A 22,056-nucleotide genomic window follows, 5' to 3' on the forward strand; every position below is an offset into this window, starting at 1 on the left:
ATTTAGTGCCCACATGCACGTAGTCAATGGAAAAAAAAGACATTTGACACATGATTGTGTGTCTTCGTGTGTCAATCATAAAGTCTTCGATGAATCTGAATCTATTGAGGAAGGTCTGCATAATTGGGCTTTAAGCACAACTGCAGGGAAAAATGCTTTCTTCCAGCAGCATGTTTAATGAAGACAGCATTTCCCCAGATGATTGCTAATTGTTGCTGATTTCTTTCTTTTTCTTTTAATTTCTGAGCTATCGATCTGTGACCTCAGGACAAGATCTCAATTTCTGGCATACCATTTACCAAAAAAACAGCCAAAAAAAAGCCAGGCCCTGTTTTGCTGGAGGAAATTCAGCACCTGCTTACTAGACTAATGTGCACAAACTACTTCTACACCACAACTACCTTTTGGTTCATGCCTCTCACCCACTCATATTCCACTAGAAAGCTGACCATGAAGCAGATCACAATAAAGACAAATGGGAAAAAGGTAAAAATAAAAAGCGCCTGCTGACAAACACATGCCCCACTGACCTTGATAACCTGTTCATCTGTTGACTTGCACTCCACTGACTCAGTTACATCAGAGACGGCTCCGTCTGTTCCTACGGTGACTACCTTTACTGGCACGGCGACTGTTCGCCCATTGAGGACAGCCGTGTTGAGAATCTCGGTGTCCTGCAAATGAAAACAGAAAGTCACAAGTCAGTATTAGTGCTAACAACAAAGTGACACTTGTCAGTGCTTTCTGATGGAAAAACTATGTAACAAAGCGACCGGTCCTCTGAATTAAAGGATAAAATACGCTGTTTATGAAAGAGTTTTCTGATCTGAGGCCCCTATCGGCAGGACAACGTGCCTTCTGTGCCTTCCAAAACGGTTACGAACCCCTGTTTTATGATCAGACAATGCAATGGATAAGGTTTGATTAGGTTTAGGAACAAATGAGACCTGGTTAGGGAATGGGATCAGGGTTTGGATTAAAATCACTACTTTGTTAAGTTTAGGGGACCTTCTTGTCATGGTTACAATAATAACCACTTGATAGAGGTCAGATTGTGGTCATGGTTAAAAGAAACCAATGTTGGCAGTCGGTAGGAAATGGGAGACGAAAAGTGGACTCCCAAGTCTGACACTTTGTTGAACCATCCGTCCACCCTGACCTCCTCCACATGCCTACCTTGTGGCTCTATAATAACGTGACCCGACTTCCTCCTTTGCTTCAGACAGACAGGAGTCATAACTCCTACGGCCACTAGAGGGCTTACTACGACATATGTCGATTTATTGCCAGACATATAGCCTATATTGATACCAATATATCTGTAATAAGCTAATATAACTGACAGTCTCAAAGAAATACTCAAAGTAAGATTGAGTTCAGTTTCACTGCATTCAGGTTTCTCTAGGACTTGCAGCTCCCTCCACCATCCACCTCCTCCTTTCTGTGGCTCTTTCTCCCTCTGTGTGTTTGTTTGTTTCTCCTCTCTGTGTGAATGCTGTTGTCCTTGTCTGTGTTTGTGTGGCCTGTCCTCTTTCCAGGTCTCTACGGTGGAGAGGAGGTGGTGTGGTTCAGATCGTACTTAGTGGGCGACACTTGATGCTGCTCAATTGTCCTCCTGGATCCATCCTCTGCACTTATGTTATGTTACAATCTACATTTTGTCATGATTTTCTCTTGTGAATCTATTCTGTACACACGACATCTATTGTATGTCTGGGGTCCCTCCTGCTGTTTGAGGGTGTTGTATGCTGTGCAGATTGTAAAGTCCCTTGAGGCAAATAGTGATTTGCGATATTGGGCTATATGAATAAAATTGACTTGACTTGCTTACTTACTGTGTGTGCTAAGACATAATGTACTGTATGTTCCTAGGGGAAGATTGGTTCACCCAGATTAGTCCTCCCAGCAGAATCCCTGTTGCTACTCACATTCATTGAGAGCTCACTCGAAGAGCAGCTCATTTTCACTAAATTTAACTGTATGACCTTTCCTTGATGTACCAAGTGTCTCTAACTGACTTACATATTAAGTGTAATGGTGACTGAGATTAAACAGAGTGGTAAGACACTTGTATTTGTGTGTTCTGTCCTAAACAGGTCAAATATTTATTCACTTATTGTAGCACTTTTCAAAACACAAGTTACAAAGTGCTTTATATAAACACTAAAATAAAATAAAATACAAATATTACACAGCAGGTGAAAAAACAGCATGTAAATTACAAATGACCTGAATTAATCACTCTACGTGCACAATAATGGCAAATAAAACAAAACAACATAAACAGGGGTGGCCGAGCAACAAAAGGAAAAGGACAATGTGTATACACAAGTTTTCAGAGGTTTTTTGAAGTAGCACTGACTCAGCTGAGGGGGAGGCTGTTTCATAGTGCTGGACCTGTAAAAGCTCGACCCCCCCTTTTGTTTTCAAGCCGGACCACAGCACGTTCAACAGCGTTGGTGAGCAGATCAGAGAAGTGTTGGTCCAGTATTTGAAGCTCAAGACCAGAAATATATCAGGAATGATGTATATTACTGTATACACTATATACAGAATACTCATACTACATAAAAATAAAATGCGTTCCATGTTTAGTTTGTGTTCTCTGTACTGACAAACTGGATTCAAATGCCATTATATGCAGGGCTGCATCTTCTGCAATTGTTGAATATAGTTGTTGCATATGCATCTGAGGCTTTTCACATCACATGTCCCTTTCAAACATGTTCAAGAAACCCCACACGATGAGCAGCAATATTTACTGCCACAGGGATTATAGCACAGATATAACTGCTATTATATAAAGCACCAAATTGTTGTGTGACTGTCAGTTTGAGATGTTTTTAAGTTATGAGTTCGGGCTGCAAGTAATGATTATTTTCCGTTTTGAATTGCTTTTGCTATAAATCGATAAAGCAGAAAAATTAATACTGCAAGTTTTGCAGAGCTTTATTTATGTAATGACATGTAAGAGCGAAAAGCAATAAATCCTCACACTTAAGAAGCTGGAAACGGCGATTGGCATTTTTTCTTGGGAAATTATTTTAATTGTTTAATTTGTGTACATTTTTTGGTTATCAGTCAATGGACTAATTGTTTCATCAATGCTGAGATTACTTTTAATGTTAATGTGTGTTGTGAGTTGCACCCCAAAATGAAAATATCATGTTTTTCCAACAGCAACTTTAAAATAACAAAGCCAACAATTTAGCCTCCATTGTAAAAACAGACTTTGATGTGTAAAAAGGTGGAGTTCCCCTTTCATGAACGGTTTACAGTGAAGTAGGATCACACTGCAGTCATGTCTGTCTTTTACAGCTATTCCCCAGAACTTGTCTCAAGAAAAAAACAAAAAACTTTGACAATAATACGTTATGTCAAATTACAGGCGTTCAAGAGATATCATAAGATACACTTAAGAATGGAAGGCCTTATAGGGGAGCAGGAAAAAGAAAATGAGATCAATTAAGACAACGTCTGGTAATCCTTGAGCTCTCAGTGTGTTGGTTGTACAGAGGATATGCTGTAACAGTGGATACTGCTCATCACAGCTTACTTTCAATAATAGACTACTAAGAGCCCTAAACCTTGGAAAGGCAAAGTAAAACTTGTCTCCAGACAGCTCTTTGTTCATCAAAACTGGTGCCTCTCTATTTGCTTTGTTTCTTCATCCTCATGCTCCTTCTGAGAGAAGAATATATCATTTAAAGCTCGACTGTGGATAAAGGAATTCAAAGCCTGTTAATTAGATGTCTCCTCTGCCTTGTTTCTTTCTCTCCTGCACATCACATTTTTCTGTTTTTTCATAGCTCTCTCTGACATCTGTTTGGAAGTTATTTCATCCAGATAGTCTACACTTATATACTCTTTGAAAATGGAAAAAATAGAGAGTATTTTCTTTCTTTATTCCTCTCTACTGAAGGTGACAATTTTTAGTATGAAGTAGAAAGACCCCAAATCCAAAATAACTGTCACACAACAAGCTGATGTTTAGTAAAAGTCCTAAGTGTCTAAATTCCTTTTTATTTGTCCATGAATTAGAAAAAAAAAAGATAAAAAATATGGGCAAAAATGTGTTTTACCGCTGAACCGTTTTGTTCATCATGCCAATCCAGAAGGTTTGTCTCAGGACAAGGTTTGGCCGATACTTGCTGACATGAAAGAACAATTAAAACTTGCCCAACAGAAACAAATTCCTGAGGACCTCTCTGGGCGGCATGGTGGTGCAGTGGTTAGCTCCCGATGGAGGCCAGTACCTTGCATGGCAGCTCGGTCGCCATCAGTGTGTGAATGGGTGAATGAAAACTAATCTGTAAAGCGCTTCGTTAAGGTCCATTTTGAAGTCCATTTACCTCTCTCCAGTTTTCTCCCGTAGATGGCCAAGGCGACTTGTTTTGTTTCTTGTTCGCAACCTCCACTTCTGCTGTGTTTACTGGCGGATTACAGCCGTGCTTAGCCTACACCGCCAACTTCAGACGAAACTACGTTTTGCAGCAAGCCTAATTTATTTATTTTCGCACCAAACCAGTTGATGGAAACGTGCATTTCTTTTTTGCGACATTTCAAAAGTTTGCTTCAAATTTGCATGACAGTTGAATGGAAACATGACTGCTGTTGCTTATCAAATGTACCAAACTTTTTCATGGTAATGGTTTAGAAAGGTGTCGGTTAAGTAAGAGTGAAATAGTGAAATAGCGTACAGTAGAGTAAACAGAGTTCTTACTCAAAGCACATCGTCAGAGAGAGCAATGTTATTAACACTCCCACCATGGCTTTTATTGATACATCTATTCAGGCTCTTTTTTTAAAATGAACAATGTCATCCAATCTCACTTTTCACTGAGTTTTCCTGGGAAATACTATTTTGCCTTGAACTTCTGCTTTTTAAACTGCCTCAGTAAAACGCGAACAGGTGATCCAAAGCTTTTCTTGTATATTCACATATTTTAATTGTGTGAAAGACCTCACCGTTTATCACAAATCTTTCACACAGCATCTGTGAATACAAAAATCTGTTCCTGGAAGTTAGAAAGAGGCAGGGGTTCTCTCCTATAGTGTGCTGTTCTGTAAATGGTTAGACTTCTAATGCATTTCAGGTTTCATGATGATATCATACGAACTTGTGGGCGTATGGTAGGTGAATTCAAGTTAATATGTGTGTTGGGAGTTAAAGGAAAACAATAAATAAAGTATGTCATCTCTCCGTTCCTAAACTCGAATTTGAGTGAATTGCACTTACTAGATTCAAGTGATATTTACGCACATTGTGTGCCATAAAGCCAACACTCGCCATCTGAGGCCACATCAATTCTCACCCCTCTTCCTTGGTGAACAATGAACATCTTTGCTCATAATTATATGATAAGACAGGATGTTAAGTCTCTGGTGACGAATAATGTGAATAAGCGCCTATAAAAAGTGTTCTACGTGTGGTCTGTGCTTCCACATGGGGTGGGGAGTGTCTATTTTCACTCAATGAGCCATTAACACTGGAACAACACTATGCAAAGAGAGGTCTTAATGAGCGTGAACATGTATTACAGAGACTGCTTGTGCCACAAAGAATTGAATATTGAGTGAGCTCAGATATAATACACATGGTTGCAAACACACAATCTCTTGAGTGGAATTAAGTGAAATTTAGCGAGACAGCTGGAGTGACGCATGAGGCACAAAAGGCAGTCTTTTTCCATGAAATCCGCCTACCTCTCACAGAGCATCTCCTGGCTGCCTAATACCCTCCTGGGGTTGTGAGGGGCTGAAGTGCATGTCTTATTCCGGGGGCCGAGTTGTACACAACAGCAGACAAACACTCATGTCTCTAAATGGCTGGATTATTATACACATACATACATATATTATATATACACCAATCCACACATGCACACATTAACTTTGACACACAAACACACCCTTGCTGCCCAGCTAAAAAAAACAAAACAAAAAAAAGGCTTATCTTAACAACCTGTCATTGCAGTGCAGAGGAGAGAGCAAGAAAAGAGGAGCAAGACGGCAAGAGAAGGAAGAATCGATAAAAGGCCATTACGCTTCTGTGCAGCCAGGGTACAAGGGTGGAGTGTGTGTGGGGGCTGATATGGTTGTGGATGAATGATGTGTGAGGTAGCGGACAACCTATAGAAGCACAGTTTAGAGAACAGTTACTGTATGTGAGCGTCTGCAAGCTCAAGGTCAGGCAGTGTTGGAGAATAAAGGTACAAAACTCTGAGCAATGTCTTCCTGAGATCTGGTCATTGGGTGGTGGTGGTAGATGTTTGACATCACATTTGGATTTGCCTCCCAGTTTGCCCAGGAGGGCATTTTGATCCTAAAAACTGCAATTGGGGGGCCACCCACAGCTACAGCCCCAACTATTGGGATCAAACACAGCGGGTTGAAGACATCCTTGGCCTGGATTCATCCATTTTAAAACCACAAGCACATAGATGAAAAAAAACATACAGTTGACGAGCAGTTTACAAGTACAGATGATACTGCTACAGATTCAGTGTCCATACATCCCAGTCAGTCAGCAGTTAATTGCAGTTAATTCTTCTTTTCTTCCCTCATGAAACAATTGTGTTTTTTGTGAACGTTCATCCTTTATTGTATGGAAATGCATCGGTTGTTGCATTTTAATGCTTGTGACAGTAAATTCCTTGCATCCTTGGATAGGTCTATTTTAAGTAATTAATCTGAGCTGCATTACTTTTGATTGTGGGAGGAAACTGAGGAGGCTTTCACACTAAAACTGTTCGGTTTGGTTCAAACAAACTGCAGCTTGCCAATCTAAGCGACGTAAAGCCTATATAGCCAAAGTCTTTTGTCCCATTTCTGTCTCTTTGTCACTGTTTATGATATATGGGGTCCAGTTGCAGTCTTGACTAATAATGCCCATAATCAATCTTGGTGAGCTCTTAGTGACACCAGAGAAGATAAATCTCCATTTACTGTAAGGATCAGGTCTGCATAGCTTGCTGTCTGTCACTGAATCTGATTTCCCCATGTGGGTCCATGTAGCAATAATGATGCTGATGACAGTCGCTAAAACTGTTCCATTAATGAGGAACGTGTCAGTCCATATGGCAGCCCACAGCTCCTGTTTCTTTAACATCTAAAATGATATTATTTTAGCTCTACATACAAAATGGAGCAGTGTGCAGTAATTAACAACAGAATCATATAACCGACTAATGAGAAGTCCCCCCACGATGCTATAGTATACTCTGCACCAGAGAAGGCGTACTGTAAGCTCAAGACTAATGACTAATGATATATTCAAAGGAAAAGCAGAGGAGGGGAAGGAGGAGGGGAAGGAGACATCTGAGATATGTTTAGCTTAGATTGGGGCCCTCAACACTGGCCGGCAATTTATTATTCATCGACTGAACAGATGCCTCTGACCCACGGAGAACCGCAGCTCAACTATTCACTAATCGGAGATTGACAGTAAGCTCACAGGTCCTGTACTGTGTTGGCCTACAGCGCTTTTGAGTACGATTCATATTGCCACTGCAGCACTCTCAGCTATTCAGTTCATTTCAATTATCAATAAAAGTCCATTCCCTCCAGCACCTCTGCAGTGTCCCCCTGCCACTCACATGCATCCGAACACCTCACAGCCTATAGCAGGAGATGAAAGCATGGGCACGGGGGATCAACACCAACACCCCCCCACACACGCACTTTTTTAGAAATAGTGATACAACAGCAGGAGAGAGCGGTGTTCATAGAATGTAATCTCTATGGTTATGGCTTGGGAAAAAGGCGCAGGAGCCAAGTTATTCTGCACTGCGATGTTGAAGTCAGAGAGAAGCTGCAGCAAGGTGCTGATAACCGAAATGACGAGGGATGTGATAGAACAGGGCAAAAAGATGGAAAATTACTTTTTTCCCCCCTCCCTCCTCGAGTGAGGAAGATGTCAGTCATTTCACGTGCAGCTGTTGAGACTTTTTTAATTACCAGTTTTGAGAGAAATTTCAACTCAGGGAGGCGAGCCTAGATGAATAAAACAATACCCCTTATTTAGGGAATAATTTACTAAGATCATGTTGTCTCTTTAGCACGTACGCTGCATTCTCGATAAAAGAACAAAAAAAAACAGCATGTTAGTTGAATCTGAAGTTTTTTTTAAGCTGAATAATCAACTCCTGCGTCTCCACTGATTTAACACAATTGGCCAAGCAGCTATAATTGCAGTTATAGCAAATAAAGAGTTGGGGGCAGTTTGGGGGCATTCTGCCATGACCAGGAGTAAGAAATGCCATTATTGATTATTAAATCAGGACCTGCGGTGATTTATATTCTTCTCATTAATTAGATATTGATTCATTACATAACCTGTTGGCCTGACAATCTGTTGGATTTTGTTATTGTGAACTGTGAGCTCTTAGTACTTTTAGTGAGATTAAATATTAAGCCTCCGTTGTTTTTCCCTCCTTATACTTTCTCGCTCTTTAACATTAGGCCGAGGAAATGCCAAAGTCAGCAGTGGTAAATCGGCTGCCCCTGATAAAGCCTGTCCATATTCTTGAGGACCCCTCTCCTGTATCTGGGGGCCATTTGATTAGAATAAGCCAGCAGAGCTGCACTGTGTTGGACCCTGGCCCAAGCTGGCCGAATAAAAGACTCTGAAGCCAGACTGACAGAGTGGGGAAAGGGTGAGGAAGGCAGGCCAGCAAAACATAAACTAACACACAACAACAAATTACAGAGTGGACTTAGCTTCAAAGTAAAGCCTGACTGACATACATAGAAGCTGCATCCTGAGCCAGAGCGGGAGGAGAGAGATGTTGGGTGGCAGGACTGAAATAAAGTTTGTGTGTGAGTCTACAGTACAGAAGAAGTGCTTACAGTATCTGTGTTATTCATCCAGGGTGTTGCTCTTCCTCTGCAACACTGCCTCATGCTCTCAGTTACAAACATTCACATGTAGAGAGGGGCAAATGAGGGAAGTTGCATGCTTATATGTTCCTAACTTTATTATCTACATATCCTGTTCTTTTAAATTAAATATACCCTACATCATGGTGCTTCTGTGACATGTTTTCTGAATGCAAAGCAGGATAGATGAGCAAGCATTTTCTGGCAAACATTGAAGCAGCTATAATTGATATTTTTATAATACCAATGAATCAAATGTGTTTAATGTGAAAAGAGTCGCTTGTAGTAAATTATCACCCGACTCTACAGTCCCCATCAGCTCTACGGAGCTATGTAGCTGTTTTGCTTTTGCTGTAGTTTTGGTTCACAGACAAAGTTAGCGACTAGCTGGTGAAGACAGTGGAGCATTTAGTGATTGGAGATTTCCTTCAGAAGTCAGGGGAGACCAAAAAGAGAGCTAAAAGGAGAGTGAATCATGGACTTACATTCGACAGGTGGCGAGACACGTGACTCAAAATGAATGATATTGTTGCTAACAAGTTTGCCATATCAACTTAAAATGTGATTAATATGTCAATGTTGTATTCACAGCTTGGTTCTGCTGCCCTCAAGTGGCCAAAAAAGTCAGTCAATGCAGGTTTAAATATACTCACTTTACTACATTCTCTTTAAACAACTTTCATTTATTTATTAATTAGTCAATCAACAAAAAATGAATGGGGAAGTATTTTGATTTTGATTTGATGTTTCCTGCTGCACCAATGTCAGGATTTACTACCTTTTTGAAGATGTCACCTTAGATGCAGACTGAAGATGCATTGCATTGCATGTTTTATTGACCAGACAATTAGTTGAGTAACTAATATAAAATTAATCATCAGATTAATTGGTAATGAAAAGTGTGTTTAATGAGAGTGGAAGACAAAATAAAAAATAGAAGAACACAGCCTTCTTGAGTAAAATAAATAACCCTGACAGTGTTTTGATCTGTCTGTCTCAGGCTTGCAGTATAGGATAATCTAGACCAGGGATGAGAAACAAACCTGGCGCATGAGGCTGAATTCACCATGGGTGAGAGTGAAAGGGAGAATTAATGTTGTCAAAATGCATAGAAGAAAGATAGAATAGTAAACTAGAGGCCTGTATATACACAAGAGGACTTAATTAAGCTATAAGGGCATTATGGCTGCATGCAGATGGCTAATGCTGCCTTGAGGACACTTAGCATGCCGGTGGATAGCTTCACTGCACAGCCTATTAGCGCGCTGCCAGACCATTTCCAAATATAGTTCCTGACAGCGTGACAGTGTGACTGATGGCAGCCGGCTTGAATATCGCTGGCCGGTCCTGATGCTGTGATAGCACTGTGTGTAAAGTACAGATATGAGGAGCGCTTTCTTTTTGACTTATCTGTTTCTCTCCCCTGCAGAGGACACAACTTATTAATTCTGTTGTCCTTGTTGCCTCAGCTATCGCTATCTGTCAAACGCTGGTATGGAGTTGGTATGGAGAAGGCTGGATTTGGCCAAACCCTAATTATTGTAGACAAAGGCACTCACCCGTGACCAAAAAAAACAAACAGTTGAGCTTCCTCCTAATGGCCCTGATTATAATGTTATGGGACCGTGGGCACAAAGCTAACGTTATTGAGTTTGAAATGGAGTGAGTTTCAGAGGCTATGAATAAAATGCTAATGATTGCATTTGGGATGTACTGTAAAGAGCTATGGGGGCCACACTGGCTGTCTCTTCTAATGAGAGAACAGAGAGGCACAGCATGCCAATAGAGAGATTCACGGGAGGACGCAGTAAAAGTAGCACGCTCTCAGCTGGCATGTTCTCTGCATGTACTGTCTTTCAAGCTTGTTAATGAAACGCTTTCATCGTCTCTCCTCCCGTCTACCTTGTTGGTTCCAGGTTGGACAGTTCAGCATCACGGTGCTCTCTCTCTGATTCACCCCCACCTCAGCATCCGAATAATTAAACAAGCAAACGCAGGCATGACAACAGGAGTTCATAATATCACAGTAATGTACAAGGCCTCTCGTACAATAAGATGAAAAGAGCGCAGCGGGGGCAATGTCTCTGTAAGTGAAGACAACTTTCTCTCAGCTTCTCCTCTTCAGTTTACTTTTTTGATCATTTGAGAGTTTTTCTGCTATTAAATGTATTGATTTAAACCATTTCAAAGAGAATGCTATAACCTGAATCAGAGAATCACTCAGGGTAAAAGAGTCTAAAAGATACACTACAGTACAGAAATTCTTCATATGAACATGGAATCTGTTCCTCAAAACACGCTCCTCTTAAAACAACTGACATTTTGGCTTTTGTCCGATACAAATCAACTTGTTATTACGAATTTTCCATTGATGACGTGTCATTTCCTGATATTATCTCTCTTACTCTGTTCTGTTTGAAGAGTATGCTACATTAAATATTCCTGAAACAAGAGAAATTTGCTTTGAGAACAAGTGTAATTAGCTCATCCCAATGCCAGAATTCTTCCCTCATTTTCAGAAAAATTACAGTTTAAACTGAATGTTAAATTGCTTGTTAAGATAAATGTTTTCTGTGGCGTGTTCAGCTCTGAACTATAGCATCCAGTCCAGCCACAAAAGACACAATATTGTGAGTCATTGATTAGACTGCTATACAAATTGCTGTTTTATTATCCTGGAAAGGGACCTGTTTTGAAATGATGGGCTTTGTCCATTGCTGTGGGATTAATATCCAGTGCTGATCTTTCTTGCTTTTTGCAGTGATTGCAGTCACTGAATGTCTGGCCAGTCTCGGAATAACTTGCCAAATAAGTTGCTACCAGAGGGTTATTTCTGAGAGTCAAACCCCACTCACCATTTTTATTCTGTCTAAAGCTGCCTTCTTTCTGACTGTACTTTCTTAGACTCCTCCATCTCTTTCCTCCTCTCTTTGTACATTTTAAGATCTTTTTGTACCTTCAACCTTTCTCCATTGGTGCAATTAAGAAGATAAGATCACAGTTTCAGTCAGTCATCCTAAAGGACAGTTTACAGCAGCTGTCAAGTCAAGACAGCAGTGAGTCCTGTACTTCATGTTTGGCAGGCAGATACTATACGAGTGTGAGCTTCTCTGTAGGAGTGTAGGAGTGTAGGAGTGTAGGCCAGAGGCGATCAGAGAGAGATGAGAGTTTTATTGAACAGAGGTGTCTGGCATTCTGTGCACAGACGAGAACTGTCGAGTGCCAGCAATAATTGGTGTCTACCTACAAGTTCTGCCGCAAAGGTGGAGATGGATGTCAACAACTAACATCCAGTTTAATCAAACCATTAGATGACTTAGATGTTTAGAGGTACAGTGTACTCTGTGAATGATAAAACAATGTTGTATAAATGCTAATAAGCTGAAAATTAGTGTTTTCAGAAGTTGTTATGGACTTCATCAAATGTTTCAGTGTTTTGATAGCAAAGTTCTAGTTGGTCTTTGATGTCAGGTTTTGCTCTGGTTTAAGTAGAGTTAAAGCTTCATTCTGTAACTTTCTGTGCATTAAAACTACAAAGAGGATCTATATCTTTCTCTCGTGTCACATTTGTGAAATTATATCCCTATTGACATTCCTATTGACATTCCCTGCAGTAAAAAATGCCATCGACAGACAACATAATGTGAATATAAACATACAATTTACTAAAGTCATCAATCAAAGTCACAAAGTACGAAAGTAAAAACCTTGTGCAGTTACTGTAACGTGGAATGCGTTGAAAGAAAAGTCTAAGGTGGACATTTATTTATTCAATAGCATTAGCATCAGCGCAAGTTCACAGCTGTTTGTCTGAATGATGGTAAACAAATGCGATCGTCTGCCATGTTTACTGGAGCTTTGTTTACAGCTGAACGGTCTTGCTGTTCCTGCTGTTGATTCACCAGATAAACATTTAGCTAGTTTATGTTCTATGAAGGTTTCAATACACTGTATATACTGGCCACATATCACACTGCATGTCTAACACCCTCTGAGTAACCCTTTATTTTAGTAATTTATATGTAAGACACTTACCCTGACAAGGCCCCAAGTGTCAGCAATAAAGTTGGTGATTAAATGTTCAAATAAATTTTTCAAATCATTAAAAGAGTAGAGATAATTGAGGATTTGCTGTCAGGGAATCTAATCCGGTCTCAAGAAGCATTTTATAGACTTAAGTCCGTCAAAATCTGTAAAGTGAGAGAGTAAGCGCCCATAATCAGCTGATGAAAAGAAGCAGAAAGAGAGAGGAACGTGAATGAATGAGGCACAAAGATAGTCTTCAAGGGTTGATTTAATGGTCAACACAAGGTTGTATAACGAAATGTACGTAATACCTTTTATGATACGCACACACAAACAACACAGAGCAAAACATAACAAAAAACTATTAATTTTGATGGAGTGAGGGGGATGAATTTAAACGTCTCACAGCCTGGGGAAAGAAGCAGCTCTGGAGCCTGCTGGTCCGGCACCGGGTACTTCTAGAACGCTTGCCAGGCGGCAGCAGGATGAACAGGCTGTGGCTCGGGTGAGTATTGATGCTCGGTAGATGGGTACCCATGATGTTCTAGGTGGTTTTAGTCACCCGCTGCAGAGCCCTCCTGTCCTGGGCTGTGCACATCGCATGCCAGTTTGTTATTGCTATTGTTCATCTGTTGACGAGGCACGGGAATCTTGCTCTCTTAAGTTTCCTTAAGAAGTACAGCTGTTTCTGAGCTTTCTTTCATTATCATTGTTGGTGCCTGTGTTTTTAGATATTGCTCCACTGACTATAATTATCATTATTTACATATAGGGTCTGTCCTGTTTTTTTATTTTTCTTAAGTCAAGTTGTCCTTGTAGAATTCATGCACTCTGTAAGTTTATTAGAAATGTCAACCAGGTATAAATTAGACGCTTGGTTTGTCAATTTATTACATAAAAATGTCATTCCAACATTGACAAAGAAAGCTGTTCACTTTTAAAAAGACATTGAAAGTGTCAAGGCTACACTACTGGCCAGAAACCGTGAATCAGCTATGAACTGCCGCCTCACCAAATTGCCTTAATAAAAGTTTATGAAGTGCTTGAAGGCATTTGATTTTTACGTGCCCGTAATCAGCAAGGAAAATTAAAACTATTGTTATCTCTTTGCAGCATACCCACTGCTTTTCCTTTCATTTTGGAAAAACAATTTACATAGTCATAATTATTATCATAATACAATTAGCAATCTGAAGCCACTCGCCAATTCATCCATGTTTGGTCTAAATCCAAACTCAATTAACTTCTCAGTCAGCAAACTCTGAGAGTGGTATTAAACCAGATTCCTGACAATTAAAAAGAGCAAGCTTTGTGTTAAAAATACTTGGGCCTGGCTTTTTAAAAGGACAAATGGATAATTTTATCATATTCTCTTCTATCACTATTAATAAAGAGTCTAAGCATTCTTGTGTATTTGGACAAAGCTTCTTCCTTCTTACTGTAGGAACCACGCAGAGGTCAACAAGGGACGGTCCACAACGAGCGAGGGAGGTTATGAAAATATAACCCGCGATGTAGAAGCTAAGAAGCCATTGGCGAAGAGCAGAGGATGGTTCTTAGTAATTGAGAAGATTTCCCTGTCTGTATTGGCAATATCAAATACACAGTATAATAGTTGTCTATTCATATTGTGGGTCTTTAAATAGAAACATTGTGTTTGTTGACCATCTCTTTTACTCCTTGGATAAATGTTACAGTATTTGCACTCCAACAAGTGGAAGAAGTCTAGTAATGGCCCAAACTAGCATCTTTGGAAATATAGAATAATGAGTAAGTAATGTGGTAATTTTCTGTGTCATCTGTCCTTTCTAACTTCCTGTGTCCAGCACCCTGGGTCTTTCATGTGGAGTCTCACCTTCAATTTGAGGGTGTTTCTATTCACATCAGACGAGCAGTGTAGGAATTATAGGCCTTTTTATACACCCCCAATAAGAAATTTGCATTTAATGAATTCTTACTGCTAGACATCAGACGACATTAGTATCTTGTCTGCAGATGCTCTGCTTTTTGTTTTTTTGCCTTCAGTCTCGTCTTCAGCAAGTGGAAACATGCTGAGTTGGATTTAGGACAGTTAACTAACTCATCCAGTCAAGAGCATTCCAGTGTTTGGCCACAAAAGGTCTTCGGCTGCCTTGTCTGTATGTTTAGTATCATTGTGCTACTACACATGTGAATACCCTCAAACACTTTTATCTCATTGTTACAATTTCAAAACCAATGTGCTCGAAGGAATGCCAAAAGAACGAAGAACACCAAATACTTTCTGTATATTCTAAAAGTTAGTAGATTTGTTGTTAATTGTTTAAGTCATTTTCATGCCAAACGTTTCATGGTTCCAGCTTCTCAAATGTGAAGATTTACTGCTTTTCCTTTTAATCATTATAATTTATTTTGATGAGACGTTTTTCTATTTTCTGAATTTTTACAAACCAAACAATAGATTGATTAATCCACAATATAATCCGGAGATTAATTCACAATAAAAATAATAATTAATTGCAGTGACCTATGAGATTTGCTCCACCTCAAACAACTTCAACGGTAAAATCCCACTTTTACGTTAATGCATGAGTGATAATAATCGGCATTGAGTACTTTTACTTTTAATGCTTTAAGTACATTTGCCTAATTATACTTTTAATGGAGTATGTTTACAATGAAGTATTAGTACTTTTACCTAAATCAAGGATTGAATACTTCCTCCACCGCTGTGCAGGTCTGAGGCCTGTGTGTCAGTGTCTAACACCTAACAGGGTCTGAGCGGACTCTGATCATGTGGTGTGTCGTAATCATCACAGGAGAAAAATGTGATTCTTGAGGCAAGATGGAGAATGTGTACTGTGAGGAGCAGGAAAAAGGGACATGTACAGTCATTTGACTCTCTTGCTGCTGTGTTGGTGCTCTCTCTCTATATTGGATTGAATCTAATCGTCCTCGGGTCTATCTGGACCGAGTCTGACTGTCCCCAAGTGCTTTTTTTTAACAAAATACATATGGTTCAGGGAGGTTATCTAGTAGCCCATTTCGGATTGTTCTCTGGTACACCCGAAAGTAGGATGCTATGTCAGACCTGCCTAGTATTTTGAAAATTACACACGCCGTCCAGCCAATCACAGTCAAGTATTCTCCCTGGTCGTGTTGTAATGGTGCCTTAACCTACATTAATACAGACTTTACAGTACCACAATGACTGATTTCAAAACTTATCAACGCACAAGTGTCTACATACACACACATTCCAACTTCCACAGCCCCCCCCACTCCTCACCATGGCTAGTGGCACGATGCCACCCAGGTCCTGCGGTTCCAGGCGGATGAGGGTCGGCACCTCACTGGTCAGGTTGCGGCTGAGCGGATACTCCACCTGCCATGTCACCTCCCTCCCCCCCTGAGTCACCATCATCCCGTTCACCTCCAGGTCCACCTGCAGCACTCGCTGGTAGCCTGCTGCCTCCACTCTGCAATGGGAGAGAGAGGGAGAAGATGTGTGTCAGGAGTGGATTTAGATAAAAGAGGAGGGCAGGAAACGAGGAGGAAATGAGAGGGAAGAAAAGATAGGTGGCAATGGGAAAGGCACAAGCGAAAGGATAACAAGACAGAAATAAGGTGGGAGTCAAAAGGGATGAGAAAGTGGCAGGAAAATGGATGAGGAAAAGGAAGGAACAAGGAACAAGCCAAAATAAGACCATGGAATAATTTGAACAAAACAGTAAAGTACAAAAAAAGGAAGACGATAAAGACAGTGGGACTATGAATGAAGGGAAAAACATTTGAAAGTGAGTGAAAAGTGAAAAGAGAAGGTGGAAAAGGGTATGAGGGAAAAAATAGAGCAGAAACAGGGAAGAGGAATTGGGTTAAAGAAGGTGGAGAGACAGAGATAGAGGGAAAACAGGAGGGAAATTGGTCTTTATCATCCATTAACAGGAGTGTTTGGTGTTGGGGAAAAAAAGGACTGAAAAACATCAGCTGAATTAATTGTACATTTTAATCAGGTGTAAAAAAAATTGTGCAGAGCAGAGGATGGTTCGGCTGTATTACATGCAGATGTTACATAGGGATATGCAATTTTTTCCTAGAATTTGAGCAATGCATCCCTCATCTCACAATCTGATATGAAACTAATCGCGGCACTATTGAAATTCATTCTCACATCCACACAGAACCAAGATGCTGGCAAAAAAAAAAGAAAAGCAATTTATTTTTTCCTCTCGCAATATAGAGCTTCTCTTGCAGAGATTGCCAGGGCCAAGCAAATTATTTTCTCTCAGCTGATGGAGATGCAAACAAAGCAGAAAAAAACAATGAATGCAGAATAAAATCCTCCAAACTTATTTGATTTGCTGAGCACTAGGTTTGATCAAGCTGCTGTCTCTCCCTCCGGTGTTCTTTGTCACAAACTCGATGTAACACCTTTTCCAGCAACCACGCACAGATATACAGTACATGCCCTCTTGAAAAATACAATTCGCACTTGGGGATGTAGAGATGGCTCACATGTTGTCTCACACTGCTTCTTTAGATGACAGTAAAAACTAAAAGTTAAAGGCAATTCAAAGAGGCAATAGATGTGTCTATGAAGGTCTTTCCAATGCATACCATACTGTTTTTACTTCTGTCCTGAGCAGTGTGTTTGTTGTTTGGTTGTCACACAATTAAAACAAGGCTGGAGAGAGCCCAAATTGAGCATGAGGAGGGGGTGTTGGGGGTAAGATCCAAGGTTTTCCTTGAACATATTTTGGCCAAGCTTGTATTTAAAACTCCCCCTACCCCCCCTCATGTGTTCGCACTTCAGACGCTAGCCCCACTTCAAAGTGCAGCTTTAAGGATCCACTCTGGTAGAAAAGTATAAGGGAGAATAGTTTTGGAAGCTGAAAATCCGTGTGGATGAAAACAGCTTGAATAGCAATTCTGGGTCAGGCGGAAAAGCTTCTCTGTTTCAGTGGGTAATATTCTGAATTATACTTAATACGTTTCCAAATACCACTGAGAAGCTTTGGCTCGGGGTGATCATAGGTGAATATCGTTGTGAATCTGGCCACACGGTGAGCGCTGTCGAAATACAATTCTGTTTGAACACAGAGGAGTTATGCAGGTATACTGAGGTGTAGTACAGCACAGCTGGCGGTGGTTCTTTGTCATAGTGTTCACACTGTTGAAAATATTCCTTTGACTTTCTCTCCCAATTTTTTTTATTTTTTTGGCATTAATGTATTTTTGCACTTACACTAAAGGATAAGAGTGATGAAAGTTGATACTTTTCCTGTTGTCAACAAATCCCATGAAATCAACAATTAATGTATCCTGCCAACATGTAGCTTAATCTTCTGTGCCATAGAGCTCCATTTTTGTCTAAAACTCTTAAGAAACACATAAATCCGTCACACTGTTGCACTGTGCGACATGTTTCTTCATTGTGATGAACATGGGAACTGTAGTTTATTTTCAGTTGATGCCACACACCGTAAAAAAATATGTAAATATGTTAAATACTCAGAGCAACAATGTGTATTAATCCGCAGCTGAAAGTAGTCCCCAACAAATGCCAGTTTTTACTCTGTTACTGTTTGAGTGATGTTTGGTAAAAACTACAGTGCCCAGCTGTTAAAGGAAATGTTTGTTTTTTAAAGAGTTACATCTCTACAAGATGTTTGGGAATAGACATTTCTCCCTTCTCTATAAATCCCCAATCCTCCAAAACTGCTAAGCATTGCCAAATATTACTAGACAATTAGTTGTGATGACTTAACCAATAAAATAAAAATAACTGTTACATTAGAAAGCACTTTTTTAAACCATGCTTTTATGAGGGCTGGCATTTAGAAATTTCTAGGCTAATTTTTGCTCTTTGAAATCCATTTCCTTTTCATCAAAGTTGAGCATCAAAAGCAAAATGGAGGAACTGCTGAGAGCAAGCATCTCACGCAACCCACACTGTACATTGTACATATTAACTGATTTCTTGAAAATCCCTACTTTTAGGTGTAGGGCTGGTGGACTGCGAGTATCAGTCACTCGCTGCAGCTGAACTCTATCCATCACTGTCTTTTCCTTTCCAATTTCTTTCTCCGACAGAAATTCAGAGTGCTACAGAGCTGCAGTGGGATATCATCTACCGCCTGACAACATGCTGGGCTCAGGGGTAGTGACTGCAGTGATTATGTGGTTTACGCTTATGGTGTACTATTACAGCCAAATCAATTATCTGCAACAGACAGTCGTGCTTTACAATGAGGCTGCAAACAATCAGGGCTTTAGTGCTGAACACTACAATACAACTCCCCTTCACTGCCTATTCAGTCTGTCTTTTCCTGTGTTGTCTTTATTATTGTGCCTTTTTCTGGTCTTTGCTCTTTTTTCTCTCCTTTCCTCTCCCCCTTTTAACTCAATCCTCTGGATCACCTGCAGTGTTACGTTGCTCCCAATAGAGGGCAGTTGGCTCTCTCTCTCTCTCACCCTTTCAACCAGCGTGTGTTTGGGATGATGAATGGCTGCAGCCCACCAGTTGGAGAGGTCAGCCTGCTTCCTCCATGTCTCATTAGAATCATAACCGCACTGTGTGCCCTTTTCTCAGCGCGATTACCATACAATTCAATACACTCACTGGCAACTATCACTTCTCCTGCCCTGACTCATGGACGGGGAGGATGAGAGCACGAGGTGGACGCCAGAGACAGAGATGAAACACAGAGCGGAAACAGGGTTAAAAGGGCAATAATAAAAGCAAAATGTCTACTGGGATCACAGAACTGACTGTGCGAACAGTGACAATGCCCCAGTATCGTGGGTTTGTTGTGGTGAAATGAGGTGGAAAATCGGTCATGTCATTTTGAGGAGGCTTTTGAGGTATCTCTACTTGTCAGTCCTATTGTTGGGCACAAACAGAACAAGGTAAAAGAATCCACTCAGAGGAAAATACACACGCACTTTCAATAATGTAAGATACATTTCAAACATACCCTTGTAGTAACAAAAGGGGCTCTGAGTGGAAAGAAGCGGCGTAACAGCAAAAAAAAAAAAAATGACAAGAATGAAATTCCTTTTGTTCGAAAACAGGAAAATAAAAGTGGAGCTAAGGAGCACAAAAGCCCTGTTAAACATGCAGCCATGTTTTCCTCTTTTCACTCTTAACACACTCCGTGGATATTTGGCTCTGAGAAAGGTAGTGAAAGAAAAGTCTGCTGTCTCTTTTGGAGACCCGAGGGGGTTCCTTTCATGCACAGCAGTGATTTGGTTAGCACTGACAACAATGATACATCAAAGGCCTGAATCTATTTCAACATAGTGAATTGACAGCGAGTCCAACAATAGAAGGAGAGGGGTGTGAGACAGTTTGTGTGTGTCTGTACAGTATGTGTTTGTATGCATTCAAATTAATACCTCAAACAGCTCCATTCAGGTAAAAGTGGATATATGTTGGTCCATTATGGGAGCCGGAAGATTTACTTCATGGCCAACAAGACCGACATGTTTGCTTAGCCAGTGTGAGGACATGCTGTAAATAAATTGGCTGGCCAAGGTTGGCCATGACTACACTATTTGTGTGATCAGATTTCTGTGGAGGATTTCCCTGCCAATGACGATTTGTTTGTTTGATGTGCTGCGGATACGATGGTTGTGTTAGCACACAATTCTGCGTGTGTGTGTTGTTGTTGTTGTTGACTGGTGGTCAGGCAAATGAGAGAAGAGGACATCTGCGTAAAAGTACATTCCAAGAAAGATGTGTTAAGACGCATACCAGTGATTCCTGGCCAACATGCAATGACTGAAGGCATTTCTATATTTTATATAACTCACTCTTTGTTGCTGCTGTTCTGTCTGCAGTTGAAATATTTTCTGTGGCCTGTTGTGGTCTGCTGTTGGCAATCTTGATATTTTCCACTAGATATGTTTGTTGATACTGAATGAAAGACAACTTCACAGCAAGGTGGTTTTAAGTCTGAAAATATACATTGTTTTTAATTTTTTTTTTATATTGACCACTTGTTTTGTCTATAAAATGCCAGATAATAACAATGCCAATCACAGTTTCCTAGAACCCAAGGCGATGTCTTTAAATTGCTCGCTTTGTCCAAAATAAAAGTCAAAAATCCACAGATATCCAATTTAGAATGATATGATGGAGAGAAAAAAGAAATACTCACATTTAAAAGAAGGCTTGGATCTTTGATTGTTTGGCATTTTAACTTTAAAAAAATGACTAAAAGGACTAAATTAATATCAAAATTGTTTAATTATCTGTTGATTGTTTTCCTTTAGCAAATACTTGCTAAACTGCTTGTTGGTGCTGACCTGTTGGCAACAGGAAAATATAAACAGATGGATAAATTGTATGGACAGTTGCCTCAGCCATAATTGAATCCTAACATGTGAGACCTGCAGTAATTCAACAGAGTAGGTGTGACAGTGGGAGGGATGAGCAACTCCTGCTGGCCATCTGCCTTCACATAAAGATCTATCTCCTGCTTTGATCTATCCTGTGTTAGCCACATCTTCTTTCTCAAATCTAAGAAAAGCGTTAAATCTCTTATTTGAGGGTCTAAATATAGAGAAGGAACCAGAAGTCCTGCACACTGTCAGTCACTCACTTAGTAGGTAGACCTTCATCTGGTAAGGTTCCAGGGGAATTCAGGGAATATGTTTGGACTTTGTGGTGTGCAACAACTTTGTTGGAGGGTCTAAACATTGGAATCTATTTTCTGTTGGTTATGAAGTGTTACTGGACCTCATAAGCTTTTCTCATGGAGGGAAAACAGTTTACAGCCTTGCTCATAGTAGTTGTATTCCAAACATTTCATAAAGAGGAATTAAAGGGATAGTTTGCAGTGACTTCCTGAAGTCTCCACTGGTTGCCTGGCAACCGCACGTTCCTCAGTGTTTAATGGGATTCTCATCGTAGAGGATGTTTGGGTAACATGGAATTACTGTTCTTTCATGCTTTCCGAGTGCCCTGTATGTAGTGACATGGATGATTTGCCTTTGCAGCTGTTCTAATTATTTGTAGTTCACTTACTCTCCAGCTGTGTGGCTGATTGTTTTCTATACTTGGAGTCTCGATTTTTCTCCAAACAGACATACATACATTTGATTCTAATCAGTTTGAAGACCTCAAGGGAATGAATGAATAAAACCTGGTGTCAACAGGAGCTCCAT

At 40.2% G+C, this 22,056-nt stretch overlaps 1 protein-coding gene across 1 annotated transcript in view; it reads right to left on the reverse strand.

Annotated features, from left to right (window-relative positions):
- LOC139301197 (transmembrane protein 132C) overlaps nt 1–22,056 on the reverse strand; it is a 127,843-nt gene that overhangs the window by 15,651 nt on the left and 90,136 nt on the right. Inside the window, exons 4-5 of the mRNA XM_070924523.1 lie at nt 16,175–16,364; nt 531–674 (exon numbers count right to left, since the gene is read on the reverse strand). Of these exons, the coding sequence (XP_070780624.1) occupies nt 531–674; nt 16,175–16,364 (334 nt within the window). The remainder of the gene's footprint in view (nt 1–530; nt 675–16,174; nt 16,365–22,056) is intronic.

Source organism: Enoplosus armatus, chromosome 18 (assembly GCF_043641665.1).
Source record: "Enoplosus armatus isolate fEnoArm2 chromosome 18, fEnoArm2.hap1, whole genome shotgun sequence".
Taxonomy (NCBI): Eukaryota; Metazoa; Chordata; class Actinopteri; order Centrarchiformes; family Enoplosidae; genus Enoplosus; species Enoplosus armatus.